This window comes from Molothrus ater, chromosome 4, assembly GCF_012460135.2.
Source record: "Molothrus ater isolate BHLD 08-10-18 breed brown headed cowbird chromosome 4, BPBGC_Mater_1.1, whole genome shotgun sequence".
NCBI lineage: Eukaryota > Metazoa > Chordata > Aves > Passeriformes > Icteridae > Molothrus > Molothrus ater.
This window is the reverse complement of record NC_050481.2, coordinates 71,059,697-71,074,542: the sequence shown is the minus strand read 5'-3', so window position 1 is coordinate 71,074,542 and position 14,846 is coordinate 71,059,697. Positions and strand designations below refer to the sequence as shown.

Below are 14,846 nucleotides of genomic sequence, written 5' to 3'. Positions count from 1 at the left end.
CCCATCCCTGTCCCTGCCCCTGTCCCTGTCCCTGTGCCTGTCCCCAATCCCATCCCTGTCCCTGTCCCTGTCCCTGTCCCTGTCCCTGTCCCCAATCCCATCCCTGTCCCTGCCCCTGTCCCTGTCCCTGTCCCTGTGCCTGTCCCCAATCCCATCCCTGTCCCTGTCCCTGCCCCTGTCCCTGTCCCTGTCCCTGTCCCCAATCCCATCCCTGTCCCTGTCCCTGTCCCTGTCCCTGTCCCCAATCCCATCCCTGTCCCTGCCCCTGTCCCTGTCCCTGTCCCTGTGCCTGTCCCCAATCCCATCCCTGTCCCTGTCCCTGTCCCTGTCCCTGTTCCCTGCCCCTGTCCCTGTGCCTGTCCCTGTCCCTGTCCCTGCCCCTGTCCCTGTCCCTGTCCCTGTCCCTGTCCCTGCCCCTGGCAGTGCCCAGCTGGCTCCCCCAGCCCCGTGGGACCCTCGGGTGTCCCAGCCCCAGGTTTGGGGTGCCCGGGCCGTGGTTGATGGGGCCGGGGTCCCGCAGGTGCACGCGGCCCCGCAGCCGGCAGCGCGCCGTGGTGCTGGCCTGGGAGCGGCAGCTGATGGTGGTGGGGAACTCCTCCGAGTGCATCCGGTATCCTTTGGGGACAGGGGACACTCCAGGGGCTGCTGCCACCGCCTCTGGCACCCACACTGCTGCGCCCCTTGCTGCTCTGTCCCCAGGGACGCCCCAGGTCCTTCCCTTGTCCCACGGGGTGCTCACAGGGCCTTTCTCTCCCATGGGATGTTCCCAGCCCCACTCTGGCTCCCGGGTCCTTCCCCTGTCCCCAGGGATGTCCCCAGGTCCTTCCCTTGTCCCATGGGATGTCCCCAGGTCCTTCCCTTGTCCCATGGGATGCTCCCAGGTCCTTTTCTCTCCCATGGGATGTTCCCAGATCCTTTTCTCTCCTATGGGATGATCCCAAGTCTTTTCCCCAACCCATGGGATGCTCCCAAGCCCCACAAAGGCTCCCAGGTCCTTCTCTGTCCCATGGGATGTTCCCAACCCCACTCTGACTTCCAGATCCTTTTCTGTTCCCTGGGATGTTCCCAAGTCCTTTCCCCATCCCACGGGATGCTCCCAGGTCCTTTCCTTGTCCTGTGGGATATTTCCAAGTCCTTCCCCCATTCCATGGGATGTTCCCAAGTCCTTTCCTTTTCTCATAGGATGCTCCCAGGTCCTTTTCCCATCCCATGGGATATTCCCAGATCCTCCCCCATCCCATAGGATGTTCCCAAGTCCTTTCTCCATCCTGTGGGATGTTCCCAGATCCTTCCCCATCCCATGGGATGCTCCCAGGTCCTTTCCTTTTCTCATAGGATGCTCCCAGGTCCTTTTCACATCCCATGGGATATTCCCAGATCCTCCCCCATCCCATAGGATGTTCCCAAGTCCTTTCCCCATCCTGTGGGATGTTCCCAGGTCCTTTCCCCATCCCATGGGATGCTCCCAGGCCCTCCCCCATCCCATGGGATGTTCCCGTCTCTCCGCGCTGTCCCGGCAGTGCCGGGGTGGCCCCGGAGCCGTGTCCATGGCCACCCTTAGCCAGAGCCCAGCTTTGTCCTGGATGAGGATTCCTACCTGGTGCCCGAGCTGGACGGGGTCAGGATCCTGTCCCGCAGCACCCACGAGTTCCTGCACGAGATCCCAGGTGAGTTCCCTGCCCTCCTGGGCCCCTGGGGTGTGGGATCCCGGCACAGGAATTCCCAGAGGAGCTGTGGATGCTCCATCCCTGGGAATGTCCCAGGGCAGGTTGGACACTGGGGCTGGGATGGTGGGAGGTGTCCCTGGTGGGGCTGGATGGGATTTAAGGTCCCTTCCCACCCAAACCAGTCTGGAGCCAGGCTGGCAGAGCTGGGAATGTTCCCCTGGAGAAGGGAAAATTCCAGGGAATGCTCAGAGTGCCTGCAGGTGCTCCAGGAGAGCTGGAGAGGGGCTGGGGACAAGGCCTGCAGGGACAGGATCCAGGGAATGGCTCCCACTGGGAAAGGGGAGATTGGGCTGGGATCTTGGCAAGGAATTCCTGGCTGGGCTGGAATTCCCAGAGCAGCTGGGGCTGCCCCTGGATCCCTGGCAGTGCCCGAGGCCAGGTTGGATGGACTTGGATCCCCCTGGGACAGTGGGAACTGTCCCTGTCCATGGATGGGGTGGAATTGTTGGCCTTTAAGATCCCTTCCCACCCAACCCATTCCATGATCCTGGTGCTGGAAGGGATCATGGAAGGAGGTCATGGAAGTTGTAGGGCGCTGCCAGGTCCTGGCAGTGGGTCCAGGTGCCACCCTCGGGCTGGAGCAGCCCCTGATCCCCGCTGTGTCCCCATCCCTGCAGAGGCCAGCCAGGAGATTTTCCGCATCGCCTCCATGGCCCCGGGCGCTCTGCTGCTGGAGGCACAGAAGGAGTACGAGGTACATTCCCCTTCCCAGAGAGCCCCCCTGGGCTGGGATCCCAAGGGATCTGTGTCCCAGGGCTTCCCATTCCCCTCGTCCCGCAGAAGGAGAGCCAGAAGGCCGACGAGTACCTGCGGGAGATCCGCGAGCAGCAGCTGCTCCCCGAGGCCGTGGGCCAGTGCATCGAGGCCGCGGGCTACGAGCACGAGCCTGAAACCCAGAAATCCCTGCTGAGGGTGAGCCAGCAGCAGCAGGAGGAGGAGGAGGAGGAGGAGGAGGGAGGATGAGGCTGAAGGATTTTCCCTGATTTTCCCCCCCCCGATCCCACAGGCAGCTTCCTTTGGGAAGTGTTTCCTGGATAAGTTCCCGCCTGAGGGGTTCGTGCGCATGTGCCAGGACCTGCGGGTCCTCAACGCCATCAGGGACTACCAGATTGGGATCCCGCTCACCTTCACCCAGTATCCTACTGCCTGGAATGGGGTCAGGGCCTTCCCGGGGCAGCTGTGATCCCAAATGTGCCTTGACTGTCCCTACAGATACAAGCAGCTCACCATCGAGGTGCTGCTGGACAGGTGAGAGCCCCACAGCCCCTGAGCCTTCCTGTGCTTCCCATCCCAAACTCTCCGTGCCACGGTCCCGATCCTGATATCCTCATCCTGTATTGCATAGCCCAAAATCCCCATCCCACATTCCCCGTTCCAAGGTTCCCATCTTTCAATCCCTATCTCCCAAATTCCCCATCCCACAGTTCCCATCCTGTTCCCATATCCAGGGGCTGAGCAGCCCCAAGCACTTATGGACCCCTCTAAATCCCCTCCATCCCACATTCCCCATCCCAATGCCCCCCTCCCAGTGCCCCCATCCCAGTGCCCCCATCCCAAATCCCCCATCCCTCATTCCCCATCCCTCATTCCCCATCCCATTCCCATATCCAGGGGCTGAGCAGCTCCCAGCACTTGGGGACCTCCGAAACCCAACCCAACTCCTCAATTCCCTGTACCCCCCTGGTGTCCCCTGTCCCCCCGCTGTCCCCTGTCCCCCCTGGTGTCTCCTGTCCCCCCGCTGTCCCCTGTCCCCCCGCTGTCCCCTGTCCCCCCATATCCCTCTGACCCCCCACTGTCCCCTGTCCCCCCATATCCCCCTGTCCCCCCACTGTCCCCTGTCCCCCCATATCCCCCTGACCCCTGATGTGTCCTCTTGACCCCTCATGTGTCCCCCTGCCCCCTCCATGTCCCCTGACACCCCTGCATTCTCCATGTCCCCCTGTCCCCTCCATGTCCCTTGTCTGCTGTCCCCCTGTCCCCCCTGTCCCCCCTGGTGTCCCCCGTCCCTCTTGGTGTCCCCTGACCCCTGTGTCCCCCTGACCACTCCATGTCCCCCTGTTGTGCCCCCATGTTCTCTGTCCCCCCTGGTGTCCCCCTGTCCCCCCATGTCCCCTGACCCTTCCATGCCCCCTGACCCCTTGTCTGTCCCCCTGACCCCTCCATGTCCCCATGTCCCCCCATGTTGCCTGTCCCCCTGTGTCCTCCTGTCCTCTCCATGTCCCCCAACCCCTCGTGTGTCCCCTGTTCCCCCGGTGTCCCCTGACCCCCAATGTGTCCCCTTGACCCCTCATGTGTCCCCCTGACTCCCCTGGTGTCCCCTGTCCCCCTGTGTCCCCTGTCCCCCTGTGTCCCCTTTCCCCCCGTGTCCCCCTGACCCCTCCATGTCCCTTTAGTGTCCCCTGACCCCCGTATCCTCCTGATCCCTCCATGTCCCTCTGTCCCCTATATCCCCCCTTTCCCTCCATATCCTCCTGACCCCTCCATGTCCCCCCGGTGTCCCCTGTCCCCCCTGGTGTCCCCTGACCCCTCCATGTCCCCCTGTTCCCCATATCCCCCTTTTTCCCCCATATCCTCCTGACCCCTCCATGTCCCCCTGGTGTCCCCTGTCCCCCTGTGTCCCCTGTCCCTCTGTGTTCCTTTCCTCCCATATCCTCCTGACCCCTCCATGTCCCCCCGGTGTCCCCTGTCCCCCTGGTGTCCCCTGACCCCTCCATGTCCCCCTGGTGTCCTCTGTCCCTCTGTGTTCCTTTCCTCCCATATCCTCCTGACCTCTCCATGTCCCCTGTCCCCCTGGTGTCCATTTTCCCCCTACGTCCCCTTTCCCCTCCATGTCCCCCTGGTGTCCCCCTGTTCCCCATATCCCCCCTTTCCCTCCATATCCCCCTTTCCCCTCCATGTCCCCGTGGTGTCCCCTGTGCCCCTGACGTCCCTGTCCGGGTGTCCCCAGGCTGGTCCTGCGCCGCCTGTACCCCCTGGCCATCCGCATCTGCGAGTTCCTGCGCCTGCCGGAGATGCAGGGCGTCAGCCGCATCCTGGCGCACTGGGCCTGCTACAAGGTGAGGCCACACCCCGGGCGCGCCCCCACCCCTGCCCTGGGGACACCTGGGGACGCTGCTCGCTGTCCCCACAGGTGCAGCAGAAGGACAAGTCGGACGAGGAGGTGGCCCAGGCCATCAACCAGAAGCTCGGGGACACCGCGGGCATCTCCTACTCGGACATCGCCACGCGCGCCTACGACTGCGGCCGCGCCGAGCTGGCCATCAAGGTGGGCTGGTGGCCCGGGGAGGGGACAGGGGCTGGCGCTGCCACCCCCAGGTGACACCAGTGTCCCCTGGGCAGCTGCTGGAGTACGAGCCCCGGAGCGGGGAGCAGGTGCCGCTGCTGCTGAAGATGAAACGGAGCAAACTGGCCCTGGGCAAAGCCATCGAGAGCGGCGACACCGACCTGGGTGAGGGCACAGGGGGAGCACCTGGGGAATGTTTTGGGCTTGGGGGAGGATCTTGGGAGAGTTATAGGATCCAGGGAAGCTGCTTGGGATAATTTTGGGGTCTCTGAGGAGTCCCTTGGGAGCATTTTGGGGTCTGGGAGAGCCTTTCAGGAGCGTTGTGGGGTCTAGGAGAGCATCTTGGTAACATTTTGGGGTCTTTGGGGAGTCCCTTGGGAACGTTTTGGGATCAGGGGGAGCGTCCTAGGAACACTTTGGAGTCTGGATGAATCCCTTGGGACCATTTTGGGGTCTTTGGGGAGTCCCTTGGGACCATTTGGGGGCTTTAAGGAGTCCCTTGGGACCATTTTGGGGTCTGGAAGAGCACCTTGGGAATGTTTTGTGGTCGGGAGGAGCCTTTTGGGGCATTTTGGGATCTTGGGGAGCCTCTTGGGAACATTTTGGGGTCTGGGAGAGCCTTTTAGGAACACTGTGGGATCTGGGAGAGCATCTTGAGAACATTTTTGGGTCTGGACGAATCCCCTGAGACCATTCTGGGGTCTTTGGGGAGTCCCTTGGGAACATTTTGGGGTTTGGGGGGAGTCCCTTGGGAACATTCTGGGGTTTTTGGGGAGTCCCTTGGGAACATTCTGGGGGTTTTGGGGAGTCCCTTGGGAACACTTTGGGGTCTGGGAGAGTCCTTTTGGAACTGTTTTGGTGTCAGGAGAAGCACCTTGGGAGAGTTATAGGGTCTAGGGGAGCTGCTTGGGATCATTTTGGGGTCTGGGGGAGCCCCTTGGGAATGTTGTGGGGTCTGGAAGAGCCTTTTCGGGCGTTTTGGGGTCTGGGGGAGCACGTGGAGGATCAGGGGGGCACAGAGGGCATTGGGAGGTGCAGGAAAAATACCCCAACAAAGCCTTCTGGCCCCAAACCCTGTCCCTGTGTCCCCTGTCCCTGTGTCCCTGTGTCCCCTGTCCCCGTGTCCCCTGTCCCCACAGTGTACACGGTGGTGCTGCACCTCAAGAACGAGCTCAACCGCGGCTCCTTCTTCATGACCCTGCAGAACCAGCCCGTGGCCCTGAGCCTGTACCGCCAGGTGAGCGCCCCAAAACCCCCCAAAAACCCCTGAGTGACCCCAAAAACCCCTGAGCACCCCAAAAACCCCCGAGTGACCCCAAAAACCCCTGAGTGACCCCAAAAACACCCTGAGCACCGCAAAAACACCCTGAGCACCCCAAAAACACCCTGAGTAACCCCAAAAACACCCTGAGCACCCCAAAAACCCCTGAGCGACCCCAAAAACCCCTGAGCAACCCCAAAAACCCCAGAACACCCCAAAAACCCCCCAAAAACACCCTGAGCACCCCAAAAACCCCTGAGCACCCCAAAAACACTGACACCACAGCCTGTACCGCCAGGTGAGCGCCCCAAAAACACCCCAAAAATCCCTGAGCAACCACAAAAACCCCTGAGCACCCCAAAAACACCCTGAGTGACCCCAAAAACACCCTGAGCACCTCAAAAACCCCTGAGCACCCCAAAAACCCCCGAGTGACCCCAAAAACACCCTGAGCAACCCCAAAAACACCCTGAGTGACCTCAAAAACCCCTGAGCACCCCAAAAACACTGACACCACAGCCTGTACCGCCAGGTGAGTGCCCCAAAAACCCCCCAAAAACCCCTGAGCACCCCAAAAACACCCCTGAGCAACCCCAAAAACCCCTGAGCACCCCAAAAACACCCTGAGTGACCCCAAAAACCCCTGAGCACCCCAAAAACCTCCTGAGCACCCCAAAAACCCCTGAGCACCCCAAAAACACCCTGAGCACCCCAAAAACCCCTGAACACCCCAAAAACACTGACACCACAGCCTGTACCGCCAGGTGAGTGCCCCAAAAACCCCAAACCACACTGAGTGACCCCAAAACCCCCTGAGAGCACAGCCTGTACCACCAGGTCAGCACCCAAAACTCCTGAGTGACCCCAAAAACACCTTGAGTAACCCAAAAACCTCCTGAACAACCCCAGAAATACCCTGAGCACCCCAAAACCCCCTGACACCACAGCTTGTACTGCCAGGTCAGCATCCCAAAACCCCTGAATGACCCCAAAAACCTCCTGAGCACCTCAAAAACCTCCTGAGCATCCCCAAAAACCCCTGAGCACCCCAAAACCTCCTGAGCGCTGCCAAAATCCCTGAGCAGCCCAAAACCCCCTGAGCACCCCAAAAACCCCCGAGTGACCCCAAAAATCCCCTAAGCACCCCAAAAACCTCCTGAGCCCCCCGAAAAGCCCCTGAGCAGCCCAAAAACCCCGTGAACGACCCCCAAAAAACCCCTGAGCACCCCAAAAACCTCCTGAGCGCCCCAAAAACCCCTGAGTGACCCCAAAAATTCCCCGAACACCCCAAAAACCCCTGAGCACCCCAAAAACCTCCTGAGCACCCCCCAAAATCCCTGAGCCACCCTGAGGAGCTTTGGGGCAACAACTCTTCCAAAACCCCAAAGGTGTCCCCTTGACCCCAAATGTGTCCCTTGACCCCCTGGGTGTCCCCTGACCCCAAATGTGTCCCTTGACCCCAAATGTGTCCCTTGACCCCATATGTGTCCCTTGACCCCCTGGGTGTCCCCTTGACCCCAAATGTGTCCCTTGACCCCCTGGGTGTCCCCTTGACCCCAAATGTGTCCCTTGACCCCAAATGTGTCCCTTGACCCCCTGGGTGTCCCCTTGACCCCAAATGTGTCCCTTGACCCCAAATGTGTCCCTTGACCCCCTGGGTGTCCCCTGAGCCCGAAGGGGACCCCAAATGTCCCCGTCCCCGCAGTTCTGCCGGCACCAGGAGCGGGAGACGCTGAAGGATTTGTACAACCAGGACGACAACCACCAGGAGCTGGGCAACCTGCACGTGCTGGGGGGCTACTGCCAGAAGGTCTGTGGGGTTTGGGGTTTGTGGGGTTTGGGGTTTGGGACGGGGGAATTGTGGGATTGGGATGGGGATTGTGGGGTTTTAGGGGGGCTTTTAGGGTGCTCAAGGGGTCACCAGGAGCTGGGCAGCCTGCACGTGCGCTTGGGCCACTGCCAGAGGGTCAGCGGGGTGTGGGGTCTGGGATTTGGGATTTGGGGTTTGGGATGGGGGAATTGTGGGATTGGGGTGGAGAATGTGGGGTTTTGGGGGTGCTCAGGGGGTTTTGGTGGGGGTTTGAGGGTGTTCAGGGGGTTTTGGGGGTGCTCATGGGGTCGCCAGGAGCTGGGCAGCCTGCACGGGCTGGGGAGCCACTGCCAGAGGGTCAGTGGGGTCTGGGGTCTGGGATTTGTGAGGTTTGGGGTTTGGGACGGGGGAATTGTGGGATTGGGATGGGGAATGTGGGGTTTTGGGGGTGCTCAGGGGGTTTTGGGGGTGCTCAGGGGGTCACCAGGAGCTGGGCAACCTGTATGTGCTGGGGGCCACTGCCAGAGGGTCAGTGGGGGCTGGGGTCTGGGATTTGTGGGGTTTGGGGTGGGGGGATTGTGGGATTTGGGATGGAACAGGGAATTCTGGGATTTGGGATGGGGAAATGGGGCTCTGGATGTAGGAATGTGGGGTTTTGGGGATGCTCAGGGGGTTTTGGAGGTGTTTGGGGGGTCGCCAGGAGCTGGGCAACCTGCACGTGCACTTGGGCCACTGCCAGAGGGTCAGTGGGGTCTGGGGTCTGGGATTTGGGATTTGGGGTTTGGGACGGGGGAACTGTGGGATTGGGATGGGAAATGTGGGGTTTTGGGGGGCTCAGGGGGTTTTGGGGGTACTCAGGGGGTTTTGGTGGGGGTTTTGGGGGTGCTCAGGACGTTACCAGGAGCTGGACAACCTGCACGGGCTGGGGGCCACTGCCAGAGGGTCAGCGGGGTGTGGGGTCTGGGATTTGGGATTTGGGGTTTGGGATGGGGGAATTGTGGGATTGGGATGGGGATTGTGGGGTTTTGGGGGGCTTTTAGGGTGCTCAAGGGGTCACCAGGAGCTGGGCAACCTGCACGTGCTGGGGGGCCACTGCCAGAGGGTCAGTGGGGTCTGGGGTCTGGGATTTGGGATTTGGGGTTTGGGGTGGGGGAGTTGTGGGATTGGGATGGATCTGGGAATTGCGGGATTTGGGATGGAGGGAATGGCAGGGGTTGGGTGGGGGAGTGGGGACTTCCCAGTTTGCACCCCCGGGCTGTGGGGGACCATGCCCGTCCCATGCCACCTGTGCCAGGTTTGGGGTTCTGCCCAGGGGGGCAGGATCTGTCCCACGCAGGGAATGACGTGTCCGTGCCATGTCCCTGTGCCCTGTCCTTGTCCGTGTCCCCATGCCATGTCCATGCCATGCCCCCGTGCCTGTGCCATGTCCCCATGTCCGTGCCATGTCCCTGTGCCCTGTCCTTGTCCGTGTCCCCATGCCTGTGCCATGTCCCTCTGTCCATGCCATGTCCCCATGCCTGTGCCATGTCCTTGTGTCCGTGCCATGTCCCTGTGCCCTGTCCTTGTCCGTGTCCCCATGTCCGTGCCATGTCCCCGTGTCTGTGCCATGTCCCTGTGCCCTGTCCTTGTCCGTGTCCCCATGCCATGTCCATGCCATGCCCCCGTGTCCGTGCCATGTCCCCATGTCCGTGCCATGTCCCTGTGCGTGTCCTTGTCTGTGTCCCTGTGCCCTGTCCTTGTCCGTGTCCCCATGCCATGTCCATGCCATGCCCCCGTGTCCGTGCCATGTCCCCATGTCCGTGCCATGTCCCTGTGCCCTGTCCTTGTCCGTGTCCCTGTGCCCTGTCCTTGTCCGTGTCCCCATGTCCGTGCCATGTCTCTGTGTCCATGCCATGTCCCCATGTCTGTGCCATGTCCCTCTGTCCATGCCATGTCCTCGTGTCCATGCCATGTCCCCATGTCCGTGCCATGTCCATGCCATGTCCCCATGTCCGTGCCATGTCCCTGTGCCCTGTCCTTGTTCGTGTCCCCGTGCCATGTCTGTGCCATGTCTCCATGTCCCCATGTCCGTGCCATGTCCCTGTGCCCTGTCCTTGTTCGTGTCCCTGTGCCATGTCTGTGCCATGTCTCCATGTCCCCGTGTCCGTGCCATGTCCCTCTGTCCATGCCATGTCCCCGTGTCCGTACCATGTCCGTGCCATGTCCCCATGTCCGTGCCATGTCCCCATGTCCGTGCCATGTCCCCACGTCTGTGCCATGTCCCTGTGCCCTGTCCTTGTTCGTGTCCCCGTGCCATGTCCGTGCCATGTCCCCATGTCCCCATGTCCATGCCATGTCCCCATGTCTGTGCCATGTCCCTCTGTCCATGCCATGTCCCCATGTCCGTGCCATGTCTGTGCCATGTCCTCGTGTCCATGCCATGTCCCCATGTCCCCGTGCCATCCCCGTGCCATGCCAGCGGATCGAGGGCCGCGTGGCCGCCCTGCAGAACGCCCTGGACGAGTTCTACAAGGCCAAGAATGACTTTGCTGCCAAGGTGAGAGTGCCCAGGTGCCACCAGGGACACCAGGGACGAGGTCACTTGTGCCTGCCCTGGGGACAAGGCTGGGGGAGTGGCTGCCTGTCCAGGGGCGTGGCTGGAATGGGGACATTGAGGCTGGGACAGGGACCCCAAGGGTGGGACAGGGCTGGTACAGGGACCCCAAAGCCGGTATGGAGACTCTGGAACTGGGACAGGGACCCCAAGGGTGGGACAGGGCTGGTACAGGGACCCCAAAGCTGGTATGGAGACTCTGGAACTGGGACAGGGACCCCAAGGCTGGGACAGGGCTGGGAAAGGGACCTCAGGTTGGGATGGGGACCCTGGGGCTGGGATGGGGACATTGAGGCTGGGACAAGGACACCAAGGCTGAGACAGGGACCCTGGGGGTGGGACAGGGACACAAGGGATGGAATTGGGACATTGAGGTTGGGACAGGGACCCCAAGGGTGGGACAGGGCTGGTACAGGGATCCCAAAGCTGGTACGGAGACTCTGGAACTGGGACAGGGACCCCAAGGCTGGGACAGGGCTGGGAAAGGGACCTCAGGTTGGGATTGGGACCCTGGGGATGGGATGGGGACATTGAGGCTGGGCCAGGAACTCTGGGACTGGAACAGGGACATTGAGGCCAGGACAGGGACCTCAGGGATGGGACAGGGAACTCAAGGCTGGGACAGGGACACTGGGACAGGGACTCTGGGGCTGGGACACGGACCTCAGGGCTGGGACAGGGACATTGAGGCTCGGCCAGGGACTCCGGGACTGGGCCAGGGACATCGAGGCTGGGCCAGGGACATCGGGGCTGGGCCAGGGCAGGGCTGGGGACGTCAAGCCTGGCCAGGGCGCCCACGGCTGTCCCCGTGTCCCAGGCCACAGAGGAGCAGATCAAGCTGCTGCGGCTGCAGCGGCACCTGCAGGAGGAGCTGGACAAGCCCTACCTGGACCTGTCCCTGCACGACACCGTGGCCACCCTCATCCTGGACGGGCACCACAAGCGCGCCGAGCAGCTCTACCGGGACTTCAGGATCCCGGACAAGAGGTGGGCACGGGCCCTGGGGGCGCTGGGGAGGGCTCAGGGACAGCCCCGACCCCCCGTGCCCCTGTGCCCAGGTACTGGTGGCTGAAGATCAACGCCCTGGCCACCCGCGGGGACTGGGAGGAGATGGAGAAGTTCTCCAAGAGCAAGAAGTCGCCCATTGGGTACCTGGTGAGAGCTTGGGCTGCCGCAGTCACCCCCTCGTCTTCCTCCCTCCCCTCCCTGCCCTCCCGTCCTCTTCCTCCCCATTCCAGTTCTCCCATCCTCTTCCTGCCTTCTTCAGCCCTCTGACCCCCTTCCTCCCCATGCCCACTCTACCCTCCTCTTCCTCCCCTCTCCAGCTCCACCATCCTCTTCCTCCCCTCCCTGCCCTTCCCACCCTTTTCTTCCGCCCTCTCCAACCCTCCCACCCTCTTCCTCCTTCTCTAGAGGTCCCATTCTTCCCATCATCTTCCTCCCTGTTCCAGTTCACCCATCCATCCCCTTCCACCCCTCTTGAGCTCTCCCATCCCCTTCCTCCCCTCTTCATCTTTTTCCATCCTCTTCCTCCCTTCTTCATCTCTCCCATTCTCTTCCTCCCCTCCCCAGCTCTACCATCTCCTTCTCTCCTGCTCCATCTCTCCATCCTCTTCCTCCCTTCTCCTGCCCCCCATCTTCTTCCCTCTCCAACCCTCCCATCCTCTCCCTCTCATCCTCTTCCTCCTTCTCCCTTCTCCAGCCCTCCCATCCTTGCCTTCCCATCCTCTTCCTCCCTTCTCCATCTCTCCCATTCCCTTCCCATTCCTGCTCTTCCACCATTTTCCTTCCTTCTCCCTCTCCCCACCCTCTTCCTCCCCTCTCCAGCCCCTCCATCCTCCTCTCCCTGCTCTTCCTCACCTCTCCCTGCTCTTCCTCCCTCCCCAGCCCTTCGTGGAGGTGGCAGTGAAGCACCACAACCGCTACGAGGCCAAGAAATACGCACCGCGTGTGCCGCCCGAGCAGCGCGTCAAGGCCTTCGTCCTCGTGGGGTGCGCTGGGGACACCCAGGGACCCTCAGGGGACATCCAGGGACCCTCAGGGGACACCCAGGGACCCTCAGGGGACATCCAGGGACCCTCAGGGGACACCCAGGGACCTTCAGGGGACATCCAGGGACCCTCAGGGAACATCCTGGGCACTATCAGGGGGACATCCAGGGGACCCTTGTTGGGGGGACATCCAGGGGACCCTCAGGGGGACATCCAGGGGATCCTTGCAGGGACATCCCAAGGACACTCAGGGGGACATCCAAGGGACCTTCAGGGGACATCCAGGGGACCCTTGTTGGGGGGACATCGTGGGAACCCTCATGGGGACATCCAGGGGGCCCTCATGGGGATCTGGAAGCACGCAGTGGAACTCCCTGTGGGGCAGCAGTGAGGATCTGGGGGGTGACACCCACAGGAGGCTTTGGGGACACCGGGAGCCGCCAGGGCGGTGGGACAGTGATGAGAAGGTGGGGGTGCCCTGTGTGCCCGTGCTGTCCCCTCACGGCTCTCTGGTGTCACAGGGACCTGGAGCAGGCGGCCGAGGCGGCCATGGAGCGCAAGAACGAGGCCGAGATGAGCCTGGTGCTGTCCCGGTGCTCCCCCGGCACCGACGGCGCCCTGGCTGAGAGGCTCAACCGGGCCCGGGCACAGCTCCTCAAAAAGTGACCCTGGGGACACACCGGGGACACCGCAGGGACACCGCCAGGGACAGCCCAATGACACCACCAGGGACAGCCCATGGACACTGCCAGGGACACCCCAGGGACACCCCCGGGACACTGCAGGGACACCGCCAGGGACAGCCCCAGGACACCACGAGGGACAACACCATGGACACCCCAGGGACACCCCCATGGACACCCTGGGGACACCCCATGGACACCCTGTGAGGACACCCTGAGGGGACACCCCCAGCCCCCCTGGGGTATCCCTGTCCCCTGGCAGCTGCTCCCGGCCGTGTCCCTGCTGGATGGGTGGCAGAGGTGGCACGGCTGGGGACAGCGGGGTCCCCTCCCTGCCCGTGCAATAAAGAGAAGAGCTCCGTGTCCTGTGTCACCAAGGAGGGCCTGGGGGGCTTGGGGACACCGGGATGAGTGGGGGGGGGACAGTTGGGGAGACAGCGGGGGTTCAGGAGGGGGGCATCACTGGGTGTCCCCAGGGGTCACTTGGGGGGACATTGGGGGGGTCCCTGAGGGGACATTGGGGGGGTCCCAGGCGGGATATGGGGGAGTCGTTGGGGAATGTTTGGGACTCCCTGGGGGGACACTGGGGGGACATTGTGGGGGTCCTTGGGGGGACACTGGGGAGTCCTTGGGGGGACGTTGGTGGGGTCCCAGGGAGACATTGGAGGGGGGCATTGTGGGGGTCCCAATGGGGTCCCGGGGGGACATTGGAGGGGGACATTGTGGGGGGTCCCAGGGGGACACTGGGGGGGCATTGAGGAGACATTGTGGGGGTCCTGGGGGGACATTGGGTGGGTTCCTGGGGGACATTGTGGGACACTGGGGCAGTCCCCGGGGGACACTGTGGGGACATTGGGGGGATCCCCGGAGGATGTTGTGGGACATTGAGTGAGTCCCAGGGGGACATTGTGGGACACTGGGGAGGTCCCTGGGGGGACACTGTGGGTGTCCCTGGGGGAGATTGGAGGGGTCCCAGGGGGACATTGTGGGACACTGGGTGTTTCCCAGGGGGACACTGGGGGGGGGGGGCCTGGGGGGTCCCTGGGGGACATTGTGGGGGCACTGGGGGGTCCCACGGGGATATTGGGGGACACTGGGAGGGTCCCAGGAGGGACAGTGGGGGGGACATTTGCGGGGGGGTGTGTCCCAGGAGACACCGTGGGATACTGGGGAGATCCCAGGGGGACACTCTGGGACAGTGGGGGGCGGGTCCCCGGGGGACACTGCGGGACACTGGGAAGGTCCCAGGGGGGACATTGTGGGACACTTGGGGGTCCCAGGGAGGACATTGTGGGACATTGGGTGTGTCCCAGGGGGACATTGTGGGACACTCGGGGGGCACTGTGGGACACTGGGGGGGAGTCCCTGGGGGGACATTTGGTGTGTTCCCAGGGGGACACTGTGGGACACTCGGGGGGCACTGTGGGACACTGGGGGGGAGTCCCTGGGGGGACATTGGGGGGTCCCAGGGGGACACTGTGGGACACTCGGGGGGCAC

At 62.6% G+C, this 14,846-nt stretch overlaps 1 protein-coding gene across 1 annotated transcript in view; it reads left to right on the top strand.

The window, feature by feature from the left end:
• The window catches only part of VPS16 (VPS16 core subunit of CORVET and HOPS complexes), a 23,375-nt gene extending 9,664 nt beyond the window's left edge, over positions 1-13,711 (top strand). Inside the window, exons 9-24 of the mRNA XM_036382790.1 lie at positions 521-610; positions 1,573-1,667; positions 2,345-2,421; positions 2,508-2,639; positions 2,734-2,861; positions 2,940-2,975; positions 4,675-4,783; positions 4,858-4,992; positions 5,067-5,175; positions 6,150-6,247; positions 7,977-8,081; positions 10,540-10,617; positions 11,492-11,661; positions 11,733-11,829; positions 12,562-12,665; positions 13,187-13,711. Coding sequence (XP_036238683.1) covers positions 521-610; positions 1,573-1,667; positions 2,345-2,421; positions 2,508-2,639; positions 2,734-2,861; positions 2,940-2,975; positions 4,675-4,783; positions 4,858-4,992; positions 5,067-5,175; positions 6,150-6,247; positions 7,977-8,081; positions 10,540-10,617; positions 11,492-11,661; positions 11,733-11,829; positions 12,562-12,665; positions 13,187-13,331 — 1,708 coding nt within the window. The 3' untranslated portion in view covers positions 13,332-13,711. The remainder of the gene's footprint in view (positions 1-520; positions 611-1,572; positions 1,668-2,344; positions 2,422-2,507; positions 2,640-2,733; positions 2,862-2,939; positions 2,976-4,674; positions 4,784-4,857; positions 4,993-5,066; positions 5,176-6,149; positions 6,248-7,976; positions 8,082-10,539; positions 10,618-11,491; positions 11,662-11,732; positions 11,830-12,561; positions 12,666-13,186) is intronic.
• Positions 13,712-14,846: the final 1,135 nt, after the last annotated feature.